The sequence below is a fragment of the Boleophthalmus pectinirostris genome, unplaced genomic scaffold (genome assembly GCF_026225935.1).
Source record: "Boleophthalmus pectinirostris isolate CB_2022bp ecotype Guang Dong unplaced genomic scaffold, ASM2622593v1 HiC_scaffold_1, whole genome shotgun sequence".
NCBI lineage: Eukaryota > Metazoa > Chordata > Actinopteri > Gobiiformes > Gobiidae > Boleophthalmus > Boleophthalmus pectinirostris.
In genome coordinates, this window is record NW_026570970.1 from 3563113 (window position 1) to 3584387 (window position 21275).

General features: G+C 41.8%; 1 protein-coding gene and 1 pseudogene across 1 annotated transcript; one reads left to right on the forward strand and one right to left on the reverse strand.

The window, feature by feature from the left end:
* Positions 1–1590: 1590 nt before the first annotated feature.
* On the reverse strand, positions 1591–4996 carry LOC129408705 (neoverrucotoxin subunit alpha-like). Its single transcript, XM_055153037.1, has 3 exons — positions 4668–4996; positions 4048–4150; positions 1591–3148 (listed from the first exon to the last, which is right to left on the reverse strand). The coding sequence occupies exons 1-3, from the start codon at positions 4674–4676 to the stop codon at positions 1875–1877; spliced, it is 1386 nt and encodes a 461-aa protein (XP_055009012.1). The 5' UTR covers positions 4677–4996; the 3' UTR covers positions 1591–1874.
* A 10199-nt stretch (positions 4997–15195) lies between these two features.
* LOC129408064 (neoverrucotoxin subunit alpha-like) lies at positions 15196–18610 on the forward strand (annotated as a pseudogene).
* Positions 18611–21275: the final 2665 nt, after the last annotated feature.

Genomic DNA, 21275 nt, shown 5'->3' on the forward strand with positions numbered 1-21275 from the left:
CAGCTAGGAGATGGAACTATATATTTTTTTCCTCCCTCTATCTTGCTGGATCTGAACTTCAAGAAAGACTCTTAAGAACTTTGAATCTCAGTCAATACGACTAGTGGACTAAACCCCAAAAAAGAACAATATATAGGATCTCACACCTAAAAATATAATACAATTTATCATATTATCAACTGTATCGTGTGTCCGCTCTTCATTCACTTACCCTATGGCTCTTCAGCGAATCTATTTCTGAAAAAGTTAATATTGCAGTCAGACCGCCTAGCCAACTACACATTACAATTGCCCACGCCCCCGAAGAGACTGTTGAGTATAACATCAATCAGTGTCCCAGTGTCCGTAGACTTGGAATTGTATCTGGTGGGGCTTGTCACACTTTGGGATAGGTTGAGTGTGTTTTACTGTAACTGCACTGATGGTGGAGGGTCAAGCATATCTCAGTTCAGATCCCCTAGACCAGAGGTGTCAAACTCATTTTGGTCCGGTGGTCCGTATCCAACCGACTTTGATCCCAAAGTGTCCGGACCAGAAAACTCATGTCATATAAACCCCAAAAATAACAATAAGTTCAAATATTTGTGCAGAGAAACACAAATCTATTACAGAAATCTTTTTTAACTTATGAACTCAAAAATACAAAATACAAAATATTATAACATTATGAACAACCTGAAACTTTAAGAAAAATGCAATTTCAACACAATGTTTTAACATGAACTTGTAGGCAAATAGAAATTAGAAATAGAAATAGAAGTAAATTTTTGTTGTAAAATCCTGCACTCGGCTCCACTTTTCTCATGTTGGACATTTTTCTGATGAGGGTGTCACGGTCAACAGTCAAAACGATCGTCCTTTAAGAGCGTTTGGAAAGAGACAAGTCTTCATTTGTGCTGCTCTGGTGGGAGGGGCCACGTACAGAGACGCTGGAGACGCTGCTGTGATAAACACCACAGAAAATTAACAAGATTTTAATAGAAAATATCATTCAAATATTTTAGTAGAAAATCAGCCGAGGGCCAGGTTAAAGGTCTTGGAGGGCCGGATCTGGCCCCCGGGCCGTATGTTTGACACCCCTGCTCTAGCAGAATGAGTTGGGAGGTGACATGGGGGGCAGTCAGGTCACTAACTGCAGGTAGAGCGCAGGCAGGTGCTGTAACAGGCAGCCATAGCCATAGAGAAGTTTTTTGACAGGGTAATCTTCATGATAATCAGTTCAAATTGTTTTGCAACAGATTTGGATGCTAAGACTGAACACTGCAAATGAACTTTATAATAGATGGTGACTCCACCCCCTTTGGAGTCTCTGTATCTGGTGGTTTCTATTCTATTCACCAAAACTACTTTTGTGAAAAATGTCTTTAGATCAGATGTCGTTTATTAGAGTCTGGGTTCCATCCTGGAAATATAAATCTTCTGATGAGAAAGTACCTCAATCTTACTAATCAGTGGTCAAAGAGAGGAAATAAAGAGCAGAGGCACAGGTATCTTGGGTCAAACCATGTATTAGATCAAATTACACTTTTTTTTTATTGTAACAGTTTTTACTTTTTCACAAGAAAACAACCTAAAAAAATCACACCTACTTGAATTACATTTGTTACATTTAAAAAGAATCAGGTCAAAATCATTGGCTTAAAGAGAATACAGGACAGTGGTGATGAGTTTGACAAGGATCATCTGGACATTTGAAGCTCCTTTACTCTGTGACAACAATGAATCCAGTAACTTTTTCTAGCAGGAGCCCGTTTTTGTATTTGCAAGTAGCAGCACCGATGTGGGACGTGTCGCTTCTCGCTGTGACACACTGAGTTACTTGACCTTTGGTTGCGTGAAAATGTACAGCTTTCTGCCGCATTCTGGTCACCACATCATCTTTCGTAAACCATGGAGCTTCTAACATGAATTCTCCCAGCTGAAAAGGCTTCCCCGAACTTCAGAGTATTCAGGTACTGACCCATCTCCTCCAGCTGAGGATCTGCGTTCCCCAGAGAGGTGAAGGCATAGACCCAGCGGTCTTCATCTCCTGGATTCAATACAAACTTATCAAGCTCAGCCTGAGTGGAAAACACTAACTCTCCCTCCATTATGTCTAAACACGACTGAACCACACTCACCTCCCTCTCCTTGTCCTCCAGCCACTTGGTGAGTCTGTCCTGGCTGAACGGGGACTTGAGTCTCTGGTCAAAGAGACTTCTGAGGACGCTCTCTTCCACTGTCCCCTCTCGAATGGCAGGACATGTCTCTGCCATCTGCCTCTGCAGATGTACACCATAATAGTGACACAGTTTGTAGAACTTGTGCACCTGCTGCTGAAGCTCAGGGAACTTCCCCACTGCACTGACAGACAAACATTCATTACACCTCATGGTAATGTTTTCCAGATCCTCCAGAGTCTCCTCAGCCTCCAGCACTAAACCTACACTGATGCCTTTAGTCACTGGAACAGGCTCATTTTTAAAGACCTCCAGTGGAAGCAGCCAGACCTTCACAGGAACAGTGTTCACTGGTTCTTTGCCGTCTGCTCCCATCAGCAGCTTGGGCAGAGTCACATAGGTCTGAACAGCTGCATCAAATGTTGCAGGATTGCTCTCAAGAAGAAAATCTCCATAAAACTGAACAGACAATGTTTTAACTAGGTTTTTTTCTTCTTCAGTGAGTTCTACCTTTGCCTCTCCGTGAATATCACACTCAGGAATCTTTTTGATAGTTACCTCCAACTGTCCTTTGACAGTCTGGAGGTCACTAGAGTCTACCTTCTGACTGTCGAACACAAAGAAAGCGTTGGCTCCGTACTCTATCCCTGTGACCACATGTGTGCCCAGGCCCTTCTCATGAATCACACTGTTCTGTATTTTCTCACACACATCTGCTGTGAGGGACAACTGCTCAAAACGAGTGGTGGCCTGGTATTGCAGGGTCACTCTGCTCTGGTTTTTAAATTGTTTTTTGTTGTTCAGGTAGTTGGCTGACCCCCCCACTTCAATCAGGCCACTCAGAAAGCTGAGCTTCAGAGACGCGTTCACATTCAGGTTAAAGGACGTGTCTGCAGTGGAGTCTGACGATCTGACGTCAAAGTGACTGCTCCTCTGGGGCTTCTTCACCGTCAGACTTTGTAAAGTTTGTGAGTCCCAAAGGGCCATTCCTAAAACAAACAAACACTGGTCATTTACAGCACATTCTCTGCACACAGCTGACTGTACACATTTATACTTGTATACTAGTGTACTAGTACTTCTTCTTCATCATTCTCTTGATGAAGTAAAAACACCAGCAGGTTTTAGTTGACTCTGTTCATAAACTGTATAAAGTGAACTGAGGGAGTGTGACGTCACTCAGAGTGTTCAGCTCCTAGTTGGAGCAGTTGTAGAAGTGAATTTGGAGCAGAGTTTTGTATTTGGAATTTCAACCACAACTGTCACAGGAACCGAAGAACCAATCACTCTCAAGCCTGTTTAAGGTAACGCCCCGTCTGCTTCACTGAGCGACTGTCAACAGACGCTGTAAAGAAATGGACTGAGGGAGTGTGACGTATGTACGTAAAACATTAACACCAGGATCATGTAGACTGGGTTAATACAAACATTTTAACAACATGACGAGGCTCACAGCAGCAGTTATAGAGAGAGGAGCCACAATATTCCAAAGTCAATGGGAGCCAGAGTCAGAAGGAGCCGGAAGTTCCTCCACGAGCTCTTCCTATTTGAAACACCGCGGTTAGCAGGTAAAGTATACCCAAGTATTTATACAGTCTATGCTCTGCTTTCATTTGAACGCAGCAGATTTAAAAGGTTTTCATTTATTTTTTTGTTTATTCATTACAGTTACATCACCAGATTCATGGCCCTTAAAGAAGATAAAGCTCGCTGTGCTCCTGCTACCATCATCTCAAATTAGAAACACATTACATTGTCTTTTTCAGTTACAATTTTTTGATTCTCTGTTTAATTACTGATTTGATCATTTGGTTCAAAGATGCATCTGCAGCTTCTGTTGAGAAAAATGCAAAGTGCTTCATAAAGTGTAACAGAAACAGTAACTGACCTGGGATGAGTTGGTCCTTTGGGGCGTTATACAACATGCCCAGAGTGAACGGTCGGCCCAGACCTCCAACAATCATCTGATTGTTTTTAGCCTTTTGCTCCAACTGTGGAAAAACACAACCAAGACATGAGACATGTTTGACAAATAAAAGCTGGACAAAATGGAGAAAAAAACACTGAATTTTCAATGTATGAAACATAATTAAAACAAATAAGTGTAGCTTTTATCATTATGATTTATGAACACAGACAAGAAAGGCCTTTTTAAAATGAAGTCCACAATTTAATACAGTAGATATAAAAGAATGAGAACTTCACACATCAGTTACTTGAGACGGTGCGTTGGAGGAGAGGGAGCAGCCCATGAACATGGAGAAAAATCCCGCACACCGTCTTACTTGCAAATTGTGAGATTTATTAGGACAAACTGTGCAATGTTTCGGCACTAGGCCTTCATCAGGCAAACACAAATCCATAAAAGTCTAAACCAGGTGCTGTTACTGCCCAAAAATCATCTGTACTTAAAATAAAAAGGCCCCTGTCGATAATGAGACTGACCTGATGAGTTTTCATGAATTACAATAATACAAACAGTAAGAAATGGAGCTGCTCAGTGCTCACCTGTGCCATTGTCGTCCTCTGAAGTCTTCTGGGGTACTCTGAACGACAGGTGCTCTGAACGACAGGTGCTCTGAAGGGCAGGTGCTCTGAAGGGCAGGTGCTCTGAACGGCAGGTGCTCTGAACGGCAGGTGCTCTGAACGGCAGGTGCTCTGAACGGCAGGTGCTCTGAACGACAGGTGCTCTGAACGGCAGGTGCTCTGAACGACAGGTGCTCTGAACGACAGGTGATCTGAAGGGCAGGTGCTCTGAACGGCAGGTGCTCTGAACGGCAGGTGATCTGAAGGGCAGGTGCTCTGAACGGCAGGTGATCTGAACGGCAGGTGCTCTGAAGGGCAGGTGCTCTGAGGAAGCAGACAGGCTGCTGTCTTTTATAGGGGCATTGGTTGTTGGAGGAAGTACAAATCATGACTTCATAAGGACATTTTCTTTGACTCAGACAAACTTTACTGAACCAAAAGGGAATTTTTTTGGACACAGTGACTCACAGCATTTTATATTCACGAAGAAAAACATGAATGGTCAAATAAATTCTAAGTGAGGAACAGAAATAGCAAGAGACTGATGTGGAAATATACCAATAAAAATATATCTCAGTTATACAGAAGAGGTCGAAAGGAAAACGGTGCAAAGATGATATGATGATTGGCAGGACACAGGTGTTATATAAGGAAGAGTTGTTGGACAGTTGTAGGGAGTATTATCTGTTACATAAGGGTGAGTCGTACATTTGTACGGTGTATAAACTACAGACTATTTCAATATTTCCGCAGAAATCAGTGAGTCACGTCAGACACTGTTTCAGGGTGTCATAATATATCATCATAATATATCATCATAATATATCATCATAATATATCATCATAATATATCATCATGGGCGGCAGTAGCTCAGTTGGTGGAGCATTCGCCCACTGATCTGAAGGTTGGCAGTTTGATTCCAGCTCTCGACATAAAAAAAAAAACATCACAGGTTGAGTGGTCAGATCCACTGACCCACAGGTTGGCTGGTGTGATTCCAGCTCCCACAGATGAATGCTGCTGTTGTGTCCTTGGGCAAGACACTTAACCCACCTTGCCCACAGTGTCTGTGTACACTAGTGTGTGAATGTGTGTGTGAATGGGTGAGTGGTTCCTTGTTGTAAAGCGCTTTGAGTGCCTTGAAGGTGGAAAAGCGCTGTAGAAAAATGTGACCATTTACCATCATAATATGTCACCATTATGTATCACTATAATATATAACCGTTATGTATCACCATTATGTATCACCATTATGAATCTCCATAATGAATCACCATAATGTGTCACCGTAATATATCATCCATCAGCAGCAGCAATGTCTCATCCCTGATAACCACAGATTAGTTCTAATTACACTTTTTCAGTTTTGAAACATTTCTCTGTTGAAATTTTACATTTGTCGAACAGCTTGCACAAATCCTAAACAGAATTTTAGTTTTTGTAAAGAAAAATTAGGTAAGCAAAATTCACTTTTTCATTTAAAACTGGTCATCACTCAATCATCCTTAATCAACAAAAGCAAGTTTTATTCACTAGCTAGGACCACGCCAACAACAACAAAGTGTGAAGAAGTTTATTGTTAATGTTTGAGGTGACGCAGAGTTGGCTGGGTTGAGACTCTGGCTAGGGGCTCTGTCTCAATCTTCAATTGGCCCAGCCGGCATGGGACCTCTCTCGTAGGCATCTTACGACTTAAAGACAAACAAGGAAGGGGGTGGGACGGCAGGGTCGAGTTAGCCAAGACAAACTGGGGTGATGGGAATGACTGCTACAGATAGGCTTCTAGGATATTAGAGGTGTGGTCGAAGTGAGTTGTGGTTCGCTCATGAGGAGAGGGCGGTGAGGAGATGTGGTCCTGCTCCTGAATCTCAGTTAATCATATTAACTTCACCTATGAAAAGTGTCAGAGTGCTCGTGCGTTTTGTGAGCAGCTCAGAGCCTCAGTCCTGATCTCAGGGACCTGCAGAGTCTGGGGTTAGTGTCTGACTCTGGGCTTCACACTTTACACTGGTGAATTTGAGGCTGGAACCAGTCCATGTTTTTATGTTTGTAAAATAAATAATAGGAGATTTTTCAGTATGTGATTAAAACATATGCTGAGGAAAACTAAAAGTGATGGAATAAGAAAAACATGAACATACTTGTGTCATGCATGAACTTTACACAAGACATTTACATCTCACTACATCTACACTGTACGTAGGATGCCTTTATGTTTGAGATTCTATACTGAAAGAAAAAAATACCGTAATAAACAGCTTCTATATTTCATGGAAATAGGAAGTTGCGGTTATGTCTTATCGCTTTTCACAAATTAAGTTTCACAAGTTTGAAAACCTCATTTACCATCAAAACACAGTTTGGTGACGTGTTTTACTGAACATTATGTTTCTGAGAAATTAAGAATAAACGACTCTGAAGAAACAGCACACAAGTCTAAACTGTCAAACCCACACACACTTTGGACAGTCCCGCCTCCGCTGACTCCATTCTCTGTACCAGCTCCTGTTCCTCATACAACTGAGCAGACGAGCTTCTACTGCAGCTTCTACTGCAGCTTCTACTGCAGCTTCAGCCACTAAAACTAAAGACCTACAACTGAAACAGCGTCTTCTGCTGAGTCGGGTTTAAGAAACAGGTGAGGAGAGCGCTCTTTAAGTCCCAGTGGTTTGAGTGTGACTCTGTGTTTTTACAGTTACAGTTTTTCTGGTGAAATGGGCTTGTATCCGGTGACGGCGGCTCTCGGTCGACCGTTCAGACTGGGGATGTTGAACGACGCACGAACAGATCAGCTCCTACAAGGTCAGCTTCATAATACCATCCATTATTTTATAAACTGTACTAAAATGTATTTTTATATTTCAAATATTGTTAGTAGGTCTATAAAGTTAAGTCAATAATATAAATCTTTTTCTTGAAATGAATTTAATTTGCTCTTTGCATTTTCTTTACGTACAAACACAAGTGTGTTGTTCTGAACATAATATTTAAATCATCTTTACAAACCCGGTGTGAGCGTGTTGTGCTTTAGGACACAGACTCAGTGTGAGTTTAGGCATCGCGCTGCTGTCACAACAAAAGTAAAGTATATTTCTAGTGTCTGTGTTGTAAGTAAGAGTATTTGAGATGTTTTACAAATATAAAATTCACATTTAAAGTCAAACTAACTTCACTTCAGTTGTTCTGCTTTAGTAGTGACATTCACGAGTGTAGTTTTGATCTGTTTTTGATAAATACAACTTCCCCAAACATGTTATAGTTGTTTGTCGAGTTCATCACAGGACAGAGCTTCAGTTCAGTTTGAGTTTTCTGGTGGAGCTCTGTCACTCCCGCAGACATCCACTTGTCGGCGCTGTTGAGCTGGTTTGACTCAGACATTCTCCCAATGCCATTGAACTGGATATTTTCTGACCAATCCCAAACCCAAACTCTTTGATATTTAGGAGCTGCTTTAGAGAAAACTGTTTTTGTCAAAATGAAAAAACAAATGACACAGTCACTTTTTTTTTTCTTTTATCCATATTTTGCTGAAATAATGTTTCATTAAATCTAACGGAGGTTTTTTTTAGGGAGCGCTCTGTGGGTATTCTGCAGTGTTAAAGTCCATGACCCGGACAAGTCCTCAGCCCACAGTCCTTCAGACTCTCCAGCTCAGACTCGGCTGAAGAGAAGGCGTCTCTCCTGGAGATACAGCCTCTTTAAGAGCCAGTGTTCTGTGTGGTTTTGTGGAAGGAGAAGGTTCGGCAAGTTTCTCCAGACAAACAGCAGTTTAAAAACAGAGCAGAGTGATTCGCAGTACAAGCCAGCACTCACTTTGAGCAGCTGTCCCTCACAGCAGGAGACTGGGACAACATGAAGGACAGGGACATGGTGCAGAGGCCTGGCCACACATGTGGTCACAGGGATAGAGTACGGAGGGAACGTTTTCTTTGTGTTTGACAGTCACGTGGTCCAGGAAAGTGAACTTAGGAGTTCAAATTAAGGTGAAGGAGTGGATACTTAATTTTCTTTTCAGTCACTTAATTATGATGAAGACCTCACAGAAGAACAAAAATCTATAGCTGAAAAACTCAGTGAAATGTTACTCAGACTTCCTTCTTGAGCGTTCCTGCTACTTTGGCAGAGGCAGTACAGACCTACAGAGATATGAGCAAACTCTGGGAGAACATGGAGAGAGCTCAGTCCCAGTGAGAGTGTGGATGGTGCCAGTGACACATCTGAACCCTGCAGCTAATGGGTTAGTCAGTAGACACATCAGTGTAGGTTTAGTGCTGGAGGCTGAGGGACTCTGGAGGATCTGGACAGTTTACTATGAGGTGTAATGAATGTTTGTCTGTCAGTGCAGTGGGGAAGTTCCCTGAGCTTCAGCAGCAGGTGCACAGGTTCTCCAAACTGTGTCAGAGTTACAGTGTAGAGCTGCAGAGGCAGATGGCAGAGACATGTCTGCCATTCGAGAGGGACAGTGGAAGAGAGCGTCCTCAGAAGTCTCTTTGACAGAGACTCAAGTCCCGTTCAGCCAGGACAGACTCACCAAGTGCTGGAGGACAAGGAGAGGAGGTGAGTGTGGTTCAGTCGTGTTTAGACATATGGAGGGAGTTAGTGTTGTCCACTCAGGCTAAGCTCGATAAGTTTGTGTTGGCTCCAGGAGATGAAGTCCGCTGGGTCTATGTCTTCACCTCTCTGGGAACGCAGATCCTCAGCTGGAGGAGATGGGTCAGTCCCTGAATACTCTGAAGTTGGGGGAGACTTATGAGCTGACAGAATTACAGTCAGCAGAGTTCCATGGTTCAATAAAGATGATGTGGTGACCAGAATGCGGCAGAAAGCTGTACATTTTCACAAAAACAAAGGTCAAGTAAACTCAGTGTGTCACAGCGAGAAGCGGCACGTCCACATCGGTGCTGCTATTACAATACAAAAATGGCTCCTGGTAGAAAATGAGTAACTGAGAAACCAAGTGGAGTAACTGTTGTCACAGAGTAAAGAGCTTCAAATGTCTAGATGATCCTTGTCAAACTCATACCACTGTCTGTATTCTCTTTAAGCCAATGATTTGACCTGATTCTTTTTAAATGTAACAAATGTAATTCAAATAGATTTTCACTTTTTATGTGAAACCCAAAACTGTTAGATAAATCATGATCTAAAAATGTATGTGTGTGTGTGTAGCTCTTGGAATATGAATGATGTGCACTTACAGTGAAATGTAAAAAAGAAATCACTTAAATGATGAATATATATTACCAGTAAAACCAGGATTGTGAAAATCGGTCAAGGATTGAGAAAGTTATGATATTTTTGATATATATTAAAATATTATACACTAATTACAATAGAATTCATGTGTCGGAAAATGGCAATTATTCACACATTTTTACTTGTAACTTCCTCATTTGATCAGATATTTGCATGAAATTTCAACAAAAGTTAAAATTTGTTAATTCTTTCAAATGAAATCATGTACTGCTTTAGTTGTCATCATCAGACTCATCACTTATCACTTATAATTAATAAGCGTTTCTTCATATTCATACATATTTATTTTCACAATGCAAGATAAAACAACAACACACATCAACAATTCATATTAATCCATTTTACTGGTAAATATATATTCATTCATTTAAGTGATTTCTTTTTTACATTTCACTGGTAAGTGCACATTCATATTCATGAAGCTACACACACACACATACATTTATTAGATCATGATTTATTCTAACAGTTTTGGGTTTTTCACATGAAAAAGTGAAAAAAATCTATTGAATTACATTTGTTACATTTAAAAAGAATCAGGTCAAAATCATTGGCTTAAAGAGAATACAGGACAGTGGTGATGAGTTTGACAAGGATCATCTGGACATTTGAAGCTCATTTACTCTGTGACAACAGTTACTCCACTTGTTTTCTCAGTTACTCATAATTTTCTATCAGGAGCCCATTTTTGTATGTGTAAGTAGCAGCACCGATGTGGGACGTGCCGCTTCTCGCTGTGACACACTGAGTTACTTGACCTTTGTTTTGTGAAAATTTACAGCTTTCTGCCGCATTTTGGCCACCACATCATCTTTATTGAACCATGGAACTTCTGCTGACTGTAATTGTGGCTCATAAGTCTCCCCCAACTTCAGAGTATTCAGGTACTGACCCATCTCCTCCAGCTGAGGATCTGCGTTCCCCAGAGAGGTGAAGACATAGACCCAGCGGTCTTCATCTCCTGGAGCCAATACAAACTTATCGAGCTTAGCCTGAGTGGAAAACACTAACTCTCCCTCCATTATGTCTAAACACGACTGAACCACACTCACCTCCCTCTCCTTGTCCTCCAGCCACTTGGTGAGTCTGTCCTGGCTGAACGGGGACTTGAGTCTCTGGTCAAAGAGACTTCTGAGGACGCTCTCTTTCCACTGTCCCCTCTCGAATGCAGGACATGTCTCTGCCATCTGCCTCTGCAGCTCTACACTGTAACTCTGACACAGTTTGGAGAACTTGTGCACCTGCTGCTGAAGCTCAGGGAACTTCCCCACTGCACTGACAGACAAACATTCATTACAACCTCATAGTAAAACTGTCCAGATCCTCCAGAGTCTCCTCAGCCTCCAGCACTAAACCTACACTGATGTGTCTACTGACTAACCCATTAGCTGCAGGGTTCAGATGTGTCACTGGCACCATCCACACTCTCACTGGGACTGAGCTCTCTCCATGTTCTCCCAGAAGTTTGCTCATATCTCTGTAGGTCTGTACTGCCTCTGCCAAAGTAGCAGGACTACGCTCAAGAAGGAAGTCTGAGTAACATTTCACTGTGAGTTTTTCAGCTATAGATTTTTGTTCTTCTGTGAGGTCTTCATCATAATTAAAGTGACTGAAAAGAAAATTAAGTGGATCACTGCCTTCACCTTTAATTTGAACTCCTGAAGTTCACTTTCCTGGACCACGTGACTGTCAAACACAAAGAAAACGTTCCCTCCGTACTCTATCCCTGTGACCACATGTGTGGCCAGGCCTCTCTGCACCATGTCCCTGTCCTTCATGTTGTCCCAGTCTCCTGCTGTGAGGGACAGCTGCTCAAAGTGAGTGCTGGCTTTGTACTGCAGAATCACTCTGCTCTGGTTTTTAAACTGCTGTTTGTCGTGGAGAAACTTGGCCGAACCTTCTCCTTCCACAAAACCACACAGAACACTGGCTCTTAAAGAGGGCTGTATCTCCAGGAGAGACGCCTTCTCTTCAGCCGAGTCGGAGCTGGAGAGTCTGAAGTGACTGTGGGGCTGAGGACTTGTCCGGGTCATGGACTTTAACACTGCAGAATCCCACAGAGCGCTCCCTAAAACAAACCTCACGTTAGATTTAATGAAACATTATTTCAGCAAATATGGATAAAAGAAAAAAAAAGTGACTGTGTCATTGTTGTTTTTCATTTTGACAAAACAGTTTCTCCTAAAGCAGCTCCTAAATATCAAAGAGTTTGGGTTTGGGATTGTCAGAAAATATCCAGTTAAATGGACATTGGGAGAATGTCTGAGTCAAACCAGCTCAACAGCGCCGACAAGTGGATGTCTGCGGGAGTGACAGAGCTCCACCAGAAAACTCAAACTGAACTGAAGCTCTGTCCTGTGATGAACTCGACAAACAACAATAACATGTTTGGAGAATTGTATTTATCAAAACAGATCAAAACTACACTCGTGAATGTCACTACTAAGAGAACAACTGAAGTGAAGTTAGTTTGACTTTAAATGTGAATTATATATTTGTAAAACATCTCAAATACTCTTACTTACAACACAGACACTAGAAATATACTTTACTTTTGTTGTGACAGCAGCGCGATGCCTAAACTCACACTGAGTCTGTGTCCTAAAGCACAACACGCTCACACTGGGTTTGTAAAGATGATTTAAATATTATGTTCAGAACAACACACTTGTGTTTGTACGTAAAGAAAATGCAAAGAGCAAATTAAATTCATTTCAAGAAAAAGATTTATATTATTGACTTAACTTTATAGACCTACTAACAATATTTGAAATATAAAAATACATTTTAGTACAGTTTATAAAATAATGGATGGTATTATGAAGCTGACCTTGTAGGAGCTGATCTGTTCGTGCGTCGTACAACATCCCCAGTCTGAACTTTCGGCCGAGAGCCGCCGTCACCGGATACGAGCCCATTTCACCAGAAAAACTGTAACTGTAAAAACACAGAGTCACACTCAAACCACTGGGACTTAAAGAGCGCTCTCCTCACCTGTTTCTTAAACCCGACTCAGCAGAAGACGCTGTTTCAGTTGTAGGTCTTTAGTTTTAGTGGCTGAAGCTGCAGTAGAAGCTGCAGTAGAAGCTGCAGTAGAAGCTCGTCTGCTCAGTTGTATGAGGAACAGGAGCTGGTACAGAGAATGGAGTCAGCGGAGGCGGGACTGTCCAAAGTGTGTGTGGGTTTGACAGTTTAGACTTGTGTGCTGTTTCTTCAGAGTCATTTATTCTTAATTTCTCAGAAACATAATGTTCAGTAAAACACGTCACCAAACTGTGTTTTGATGGTAAATGAGGTTTTCAAACTTGTGAAACTTAATTTGTGAAAAGCGATAAGACATAACCGCAACTTCCTATTTCCATGAAATATAGAAGCTGTTTATTACGGTATTTTTTTCTTTCAGTATAGAATCTCAAACATAATGGCATCCTACGTACAGTGTAGATGTAGTGAGATGTAAATGTCTTGTGTAAAGTTCATGCATGACACAAGTATGTTCATGTTTTTCTTATTCCATCACTTTTAGTTTTCCTCAGCATATGTTTTAATCACATACTGAAAAATCTCCTATTATTTATTTTACAAACATAAAAAACATGGACTGGTTCCAGCCTCAAATTCACCAGTGTAAAGTGTGAAGCCCAGAGTCAGACACTAACCCCAGACTCTGCAGGTCCCTGAGATCAGGACTGAGGCTCTGAGCTGCTCACAAAAACGCACGAGCACTCTGACACTTTTCATAGGTGAAGTTAATATGATTAACTGAGATTCAGGAGCAGGACCACATCTCCTCACCGCCCTCTCCTCATGAGCGAACCACAACTCACTTCGACCACACCTCTAATATCCTAGAAGCCTATCTGTAGCAGTCATTCCCATCACCCCAGTTTGTCTTGGCTAACTCGACCCTGCCGTCCCACCCCCTTCCTTGTTTGTCTTTAAGTCGTAAGATGCCTACGAGAGAGGTCCCATGCCGGCTGGGCCAATTGAAGATTGAGACAGAGCCCCTAGCCAGAGTCTCAACCCAGCCAACTCTGCGTCACCTCAAACATTAACAATAAACTTCTTCACACTTTGTTGTTGTTGGCGTGGTCCTAGCTAGTGAATAAAACTTGCTTTTGTTGATTAAGGATGATTGAGTGATGACCAGTTTTAAATGAAAAAGTGAATTTTGCTTACCTAATTTTTCTTTACAAAAACTAAAATTCTGTTTAGGATTTGTGCAAGCTGTTCGACAAATGTAAAATTTCAACAGAGAAATGTTTCAAAACTGAAAAAGTGTAATTAGAACTAATCTGTGGTTATCAGGGATGAGACATTGCTGCTGCTGATGGATGATATATTACGGTGACACATTATGGTGATTCATTATGGAGATTCATAATGGTGATACATAATGGTGATACATAACGGTTATATATTATAGTGATACATAATGGTGACATATTATGATGGTAAATGGTCACATTTTTCTACAGCGCTTTTCCACCTTCAAGGCACTCAAAGCGCTTTACAACAAGGAACCACTCACCCATTCACACACACATTCACACACTAGTGTACACAGACACTGTGGGCAAGGTGGGTTAAGTGTCTTGCCCAAGGACACAACAGCAGCATTCATCTGTGGGAGCTGGAATCACACCAGCAACCTGTGGGTCAGTGGATCTGACCACTCAACCTGTGATGTTTTTTTTTATGTCGAGAGCTGGAATCAAACTGCCAACCTTCAGATCAGTGGGCGAATGCTCCACCAACTGAGCTACTGCCGCCCATGATGATATATTATGATGATATATTATGATGATATATTATGATGATATATATGATATGATGATATATTATGACACCCTGAAACAGTGTCTGACGTGACTCACTGATTTCTGCGGAAATATTGAAATAGTCTGTAGTTTATACACCGTACAAATGTACGACTCACCCTTATGTAACAGATAATACTCCCTACAACTGTCCAACAACTCTTCCTTATATAACACCTGTGTCCTGCCAATCATCATATCATCTTTGCACCGTTTTCCTTTCGACCTCTTCTGTATAACTGAGATATATTTTTATTTTAGGTATATTTCCACATCAGTCTCTCTTGCTATTTCTGTTCCTCACTTAGAATTTATTTGACCATTCATGTTTTTCTTCGTGAATATAAAATGCTGTGAGTCACTGTGTCCAAAAAAAATTCCCTTTTGGTTCAGTAAAGTTTGTCTGAGTCAAAGAAAATGTCCTTATGAAGTCATGATTTGTACTTCCTCCAACAACCAATGCCCCTATAAAAGACAGCAGCCTGTCTGCTTCCTCAGAGCGCCTTCAGAGCTCCTGCTTCAGAGCACCTGCCGTTCAGAGCACCTGCCCTTCAGATCACCTGCCCTTCAGAGCCCTGCCGTTCAGAGCATGCCCTTCAGTCGTTCAGAGCACCTGTCGTTCAGAGCACCTGCCCTTCAGAGCACCTGTCGTTCACACCTGTCGTTCAGAGCACCTGTTGCCCTTCAGAGCACCTGCCGTTCAGAGCACCTGCCCTTCAGAGCACCTGCCCTTCAGAGCACCTGCCCTTCAGAGCACCTGTCGTTCAGAGCACCTGTTCAGATCAGTTCAGAGTACCCCAGAAGACTTCAGAGGACGACAATGGCACAGTGTGAGCACTGAGCAGCTCCATTTCTTACTGTTTGTATTATTGTAATTCATGAAAAACTCATCAGGTCAGTCTCATTATCGACAGGGCCTTTTTATTTTAAGTACAGATGATTTTTGGGCAGTAACAGCACCTGGTTTAGACTTTTATGGATTTGTGTTTGCCTGATGAAGGCCTAGTGCCGAAAACATTGCACAGTTTGTCCTAATAAATCTCACAATTTGCAAGTAAGACGGTGTGCGGGATTTTTCTCCATGTTCATGGGCTGCTCCCTCTCCTCCAACGCACCGTCTCAAGTAACTGATGTGTGAAGTTCTCATTCTTTTATATCTACTGTATTAAATTGTGGACTTCATTTTAAAAAGGCCTTTCTTGTCTGTTGTTCATAAATCATAATGATAAAAGCTACACTTATTTGTTTTAATTATGTTTCATACATTGAAAATTCAGTGTTTTTTTCTCCATTTTGTCCAGCTTTTATTTGTCAAACATGTCTCATGTCTTGGTTGTGTTTTTCCACAGTTGGAGCAAAAGGCTAAAAACAATCAGATGATTGTTGGAGGTCTGGGCCGACCGTTCACTCTGGGCATGTTGTATAACGCCCCAAACGACCAACTCATCCCAGGTCAGTTACTGTTTCTGTTACACTTTATGAAGCACTTTGCATTTTTCTCAACAGAAGCTGCAGATGCATCTTTGAACCAAATTATCAAATGAATAATTGAACAGAGAATAAAAAAATTGTAACTGAAAAAGACAATGTAATGTGTTTCTAATTTGAGATGATGGTAGCAGGAGCACAGCGAGCTTTATCTTCTTTAAGGGCCATGAATCTGGTGATGTAACTGTAATGAATAAACAAAAAAATAAATGAAAACCTTTTAAATCTGCTGCGTTCAAATGAAAGCAGAGCATAGACTGTATAAATACTTGAAGTATACTTTACCTGCTAACCGCGGTGTTTCAAATAGGAAGAGCTCGTGGAGGAACTTCCGGCTCCTTCTGACTCTGGCTCCCATTGACTTTGGAATATTGTGGCTCCTCTCTCTATAACTGCTGCTGTGAGCCTCGTCATGTTGTTAAAATGTTTGTATTAACCCAGTCTACATGATCCTGGTGTTAATGTTTTACGTACATACGTCACACTCCCTCAGTCCATTTCTTTACAGCGTCTGTTGACAGTCGCTCAGTGAAGCAGACGGGGCGTTTACCTTAAACAGGCTTGAGGAGTGATTGGTTCTTCGGTTCCTGTGACAGTTGTGGTTGAAATTCCAAATACAAAACTCTGCTCCAAATTCACTTCTACAACTGCTCCAACTAGGAGCTGAACACTCTGAGTGACGTCACACTCCCTCAGTTCACTTTATACAGTTTATGAACAGAGTCAACTAAAACCTGCTGGTGTTTTTACTTCATCAAGAGAATGATGAAGAAGAGTACTAGTACATAGTATACAAGTATAAATGTGTACAGTCAGCTGTGTGCAGAGAATGTGCTGTAAATGACCAGTGTTTGTTGTTTTTAGGAATGGCCCTTTGGACTCACAAACTTTTACAAAGTCTGACGGTGAAGAAGCCCCAGAGGAGCAGTCACTTTGACGTCAGATCGTCAGACTCCACTGCAGACACGTCCTTTAACCTGAATGTGAACGCGTCTCTGAAGCTCAGCTTTCTGAGTGGCCTGATTGAAGTGGGGGGGTCAGCCAACTACCTGAACAACAAAAAAACAATTTAAAAACCAGAGCAGAGTGACCCTGCAATACCAGGCACCACTCGTTTTGAGCAGTTGTCCCTCACAGCAGATGTGTGTGTGAGAAAATACAGACAGTGTGATTAATGAGAAGGGCCTGGGCACACATGTGGTCACAGGGATAGAGTACGGAGCCAACGCTTTCTTTGTGTTCGACAGTCAGAAGGTAGACTCTAGTGACCTCCAGACTGTCAAAGGACAGTTGGAGGTAACTATCAAAAAGATTCCTAGTGTGAATTCACGGAGAGGCAAAGGTAGAACTCACTGAAGAAGAAAAAAACCTAGTTAAAACATTGTCTGTCAGTTTTATGGAGATTTTCTTCTTGAGAGCAATCCTGCAACATTTGATGCAAGCTGTTCAGAACCTATGTGACTCTGCCCAAGCTGCTGATGGGAGCAGACGGCAAAGAACCAGTGAACACTTCCTGTGAAGGTCTGGCTGCTTCCACTGGAGGTCTTAAAATGAGCCTGTTCCAGTGACTAAAGGCATCAGTGAGGTTTAGTGCTGAGGCTGAGGAGACTCTGGAGGATCTGGAAAACATTACCATGAGGTGTATGAATGTTTGTCTGTCAGTGCAGTGGGGAAGTTCCCTGAGTTCAGCAGCAGGTGCACAAGTTCTCAAACTGTGTCACTATTACAGTGTAGAGCTGCAGAAGCAGATGGCAGAGACATGTCTTGCTATTCGAGAGGGGACAGTGGAAGAGAGCGTCCTCAGAAGTCTCTTTGACCAGAGACTCAAGTCCCCGTTCAGCCAGGACAGACTCACCCAAGTGGCTGGAGGACAAGGAGGGGAGGTGAGTGTGGTTCAGTCGTGTTTAGACATAATGGAGGGAGAGTTAGTGTGCCCACTCAGGCTGAGGTTGATAAGTTTGTGTTGAATCCAGGAGATGAAACCGCTGGGTCTATGCCTTCACCTCTCTGGGGAACGCAGATCCTCAGCTGGAGGAGATGGGTCAGTACCTGAATACTCTGAAGTTCGGGGAGCCTTTTCAGCTGGGAGAATTCATGTTAGAAGCTCCATGGTTTACGAAAGATGATGTGGTGACCAGAATGCGGCGGAAAGCTGTACATTTTCACGCAACCAAAGGTCAAGTAACTCAGTGTGTCACAGCGAGAAGCGGCACGTCCCACATCGGTGCTGCTACTTACAAATACAAAAACGGGCTCCTGCTAGAAAAATTTACTGGATTCATTGTTGTCACAGAGTAAAGGAGCTTCAAATGTCCAGATGATCCTTGTCAAACTCATCACCACTGTCCTGTATTCTCTTTAAGCCAATGATTTTTTTGACCTGATTCTTTTTTAAATGCAAATGTAATTCAAGTAGGTGTGATTTTCTTAGGTTGTTTTCTTGTGAAAAAGCAAAAACTGTTACAATTTGTGAATGATAAAAAACAAGTGTAATTTGATCTAATAAATGGTATGACCCAAAATACCTGTGACTCTGCTCTTTATTTCCTCTCTTTATTTGAAAACTGATTAGTAAGATTAAGGTACTTTCTCATCAGAAGATTTATATTTCCAGGATGGAACCCAGACTCTAATAAACGACATCTGATCTAAAAGACATTTTTCACAAAAGTAGTTTTGGTGAATAGAATAGAAACCACCAGATACAGAGACTCCAAAGGGGGTGGAGTCACCATCTATTATAAAGTTCATTTGCAGTGTTCAGTCTTAGCATCCAAATCTGTTGCAAAAGCAATTTGAACTGATTATCATGAAGATTACCCTGTCAAAAAAACTTCTCTATGGCTATAGCTGCCTGTTACAGCCCTCCATCTGCACCTGCCTGTGCTCTACCTGCAGTTAGTGAGCTGACTGCCCCCCATGTCACCTCCCAACTCATTCTGCTAGGGCAGGGGGGTCAAACATACGGCCCGGGGGCCAGATCCGGCCCTCCAAGACCTTTAATCTGGCCCTCGGCTGATTTTCTACTAAAAGATTTTAATTGCTATTTTCTATTAAAAATATTGTTAATTTTTCTGTGGTGTTTATCACAGCAGCGTCTCCAGCGTCTCTGTACGTGGCCCCTCCCACCAGAGCAGCACAAATGAAGACTTGTCTCTTTCCAAACGCTCTACAGGACGATCGTTTGACTGTGACCGTGACACCCTCATCAGGAAAATGTCCAACATGAAAAAGTGAGCGAGTGCAGGATTTTACAACAAAAATGTACTTCTATTTCTATTTGTAATTTCTATTGCTACAAGTTCATGTAAAACTTGTGTTGAAATTGCATTTTTCTTAAAGTTCAGGTTGTTCATAAGTTATAATATTTGTATTTTGTATTTTTGGTCATAAGTTAAAAAGATTTCTGTAATAATTTGTGTTATCTCTGCAAATACTTGAACTTATTGTTATTTTTGGGTTTATATGATATGAGTTTTCTGGTCGGACACTTTGGATCAAAGTCGGTTGGATACGACCCCCGAACAAAATGAGTTGACACTCTGTCTAGGGATCTGAACTGAGATATGCTTGACCCCACCATCAGTGCAGTTACATAAAACACACTCAACCTATCCAAAGTGTGCAAGCTCACCGATACAATTCCAAGTCTACGACACTGGGACACTGATTGATGTTATACTCAACAGTCTTTCGGGGGCGTGGGCAATTGTAATGTGTAGTTGGCTAGGGGTCTGACTGCAATATGAATTTTTCAGTATAGATTCGCTGAAGAGCCATAGGGTAGTGAATGAAAGCGGACACACGAACGTTGATAATATGATAAATGTATTAATTTTAGGTGTGAGATCTATATATTGTTCTTTTTGGGGTTAGTCCACTATCGTATGATGAGATTCAAAGTTCTAAGAGTCTTTCTTGAAGCAGATCCAGCAAGAAAGAGGAAAAAATATATAGTTCCATCTCCTAGCTGGGTATTATTCACAGCTCGCCATCACAGACTCACGGCGAATCTGAATTGAGTTGTTTCGCAAAGGAGGTAAAAAAAACTGACTGCGAGCGAGGATTGAACACTTTGAATAGAAGTAGAAGTTAGTAGTAGAAGTGATATCACGACGATCAATGAGCACGCCGCTCCAGGCACGACCAGCACACAGCCACAGTGAGTGTAGCAGGAGCACCAGAGCAGGAAGTGGTGAGAGGCACTCTGGGTAATATGCATTTCGGGCTATGCGGGTCAGTCACAGGGGTGGGCACTTTCACTTGCATGGGTACACCTGACAAGTATGTCTCAGGGTGTTCTGCCAAAGTCTAAGCGACCATACACATAGCATGTGAGCACAAGAGCACCACTCCCCCCTCTCCCCCCCCACAGGATTGACATCATCCCTGATTTGAGATGCCTGGAAATATTTCCAACACTTGTTATAACAATTTGGAAACATGCCCACTGAAAAAATTCAAATTAAAATAGACACAGTCCCTGGTTTAGGCCAGACCTAGCCGAGCTTATCCACCAAAAACATCTAAATCCTCAAATAGGCTGAAGGGTTACGGGACTTAAAACTGAAAATGAAAGCTGGTCTAGATGTGACCAATAAAAGCCAGGACTTGTGTAACCCAGTAGAGAAAACATATCTTATTTCTCGTTTATTTTAAAGCACTCATTTTATTTTGAAAAACATTTATTTTGGTGAGAGGAAGTGTGATCCTCTCTCTTTATATTGCCTTCCTGTTTTGTCAGTCTCTGTTAAAAAGGCCTTGTAATTTTGATCTTCCGCATGGAAACTGTCACTGCATGCAGCGACCAATCAGAACTCTGGCCCCCTTATGTGGCCCCATCTTGCAGGGCAGGGGCCAGGTATGTTTTTTTTTTTTCAGAACTGCGAGCAGAGAGACTGCGAGGAGTGTGATCTTGTTGTTGTGTTTTTTTAGATTCGGTTCAAGGTTATTTTCATCTTTGGTAGTGTGTGCATAATACAAAATGTAAGTAGATGTACTTTGTTTGTGGTTTGCTATAAACTT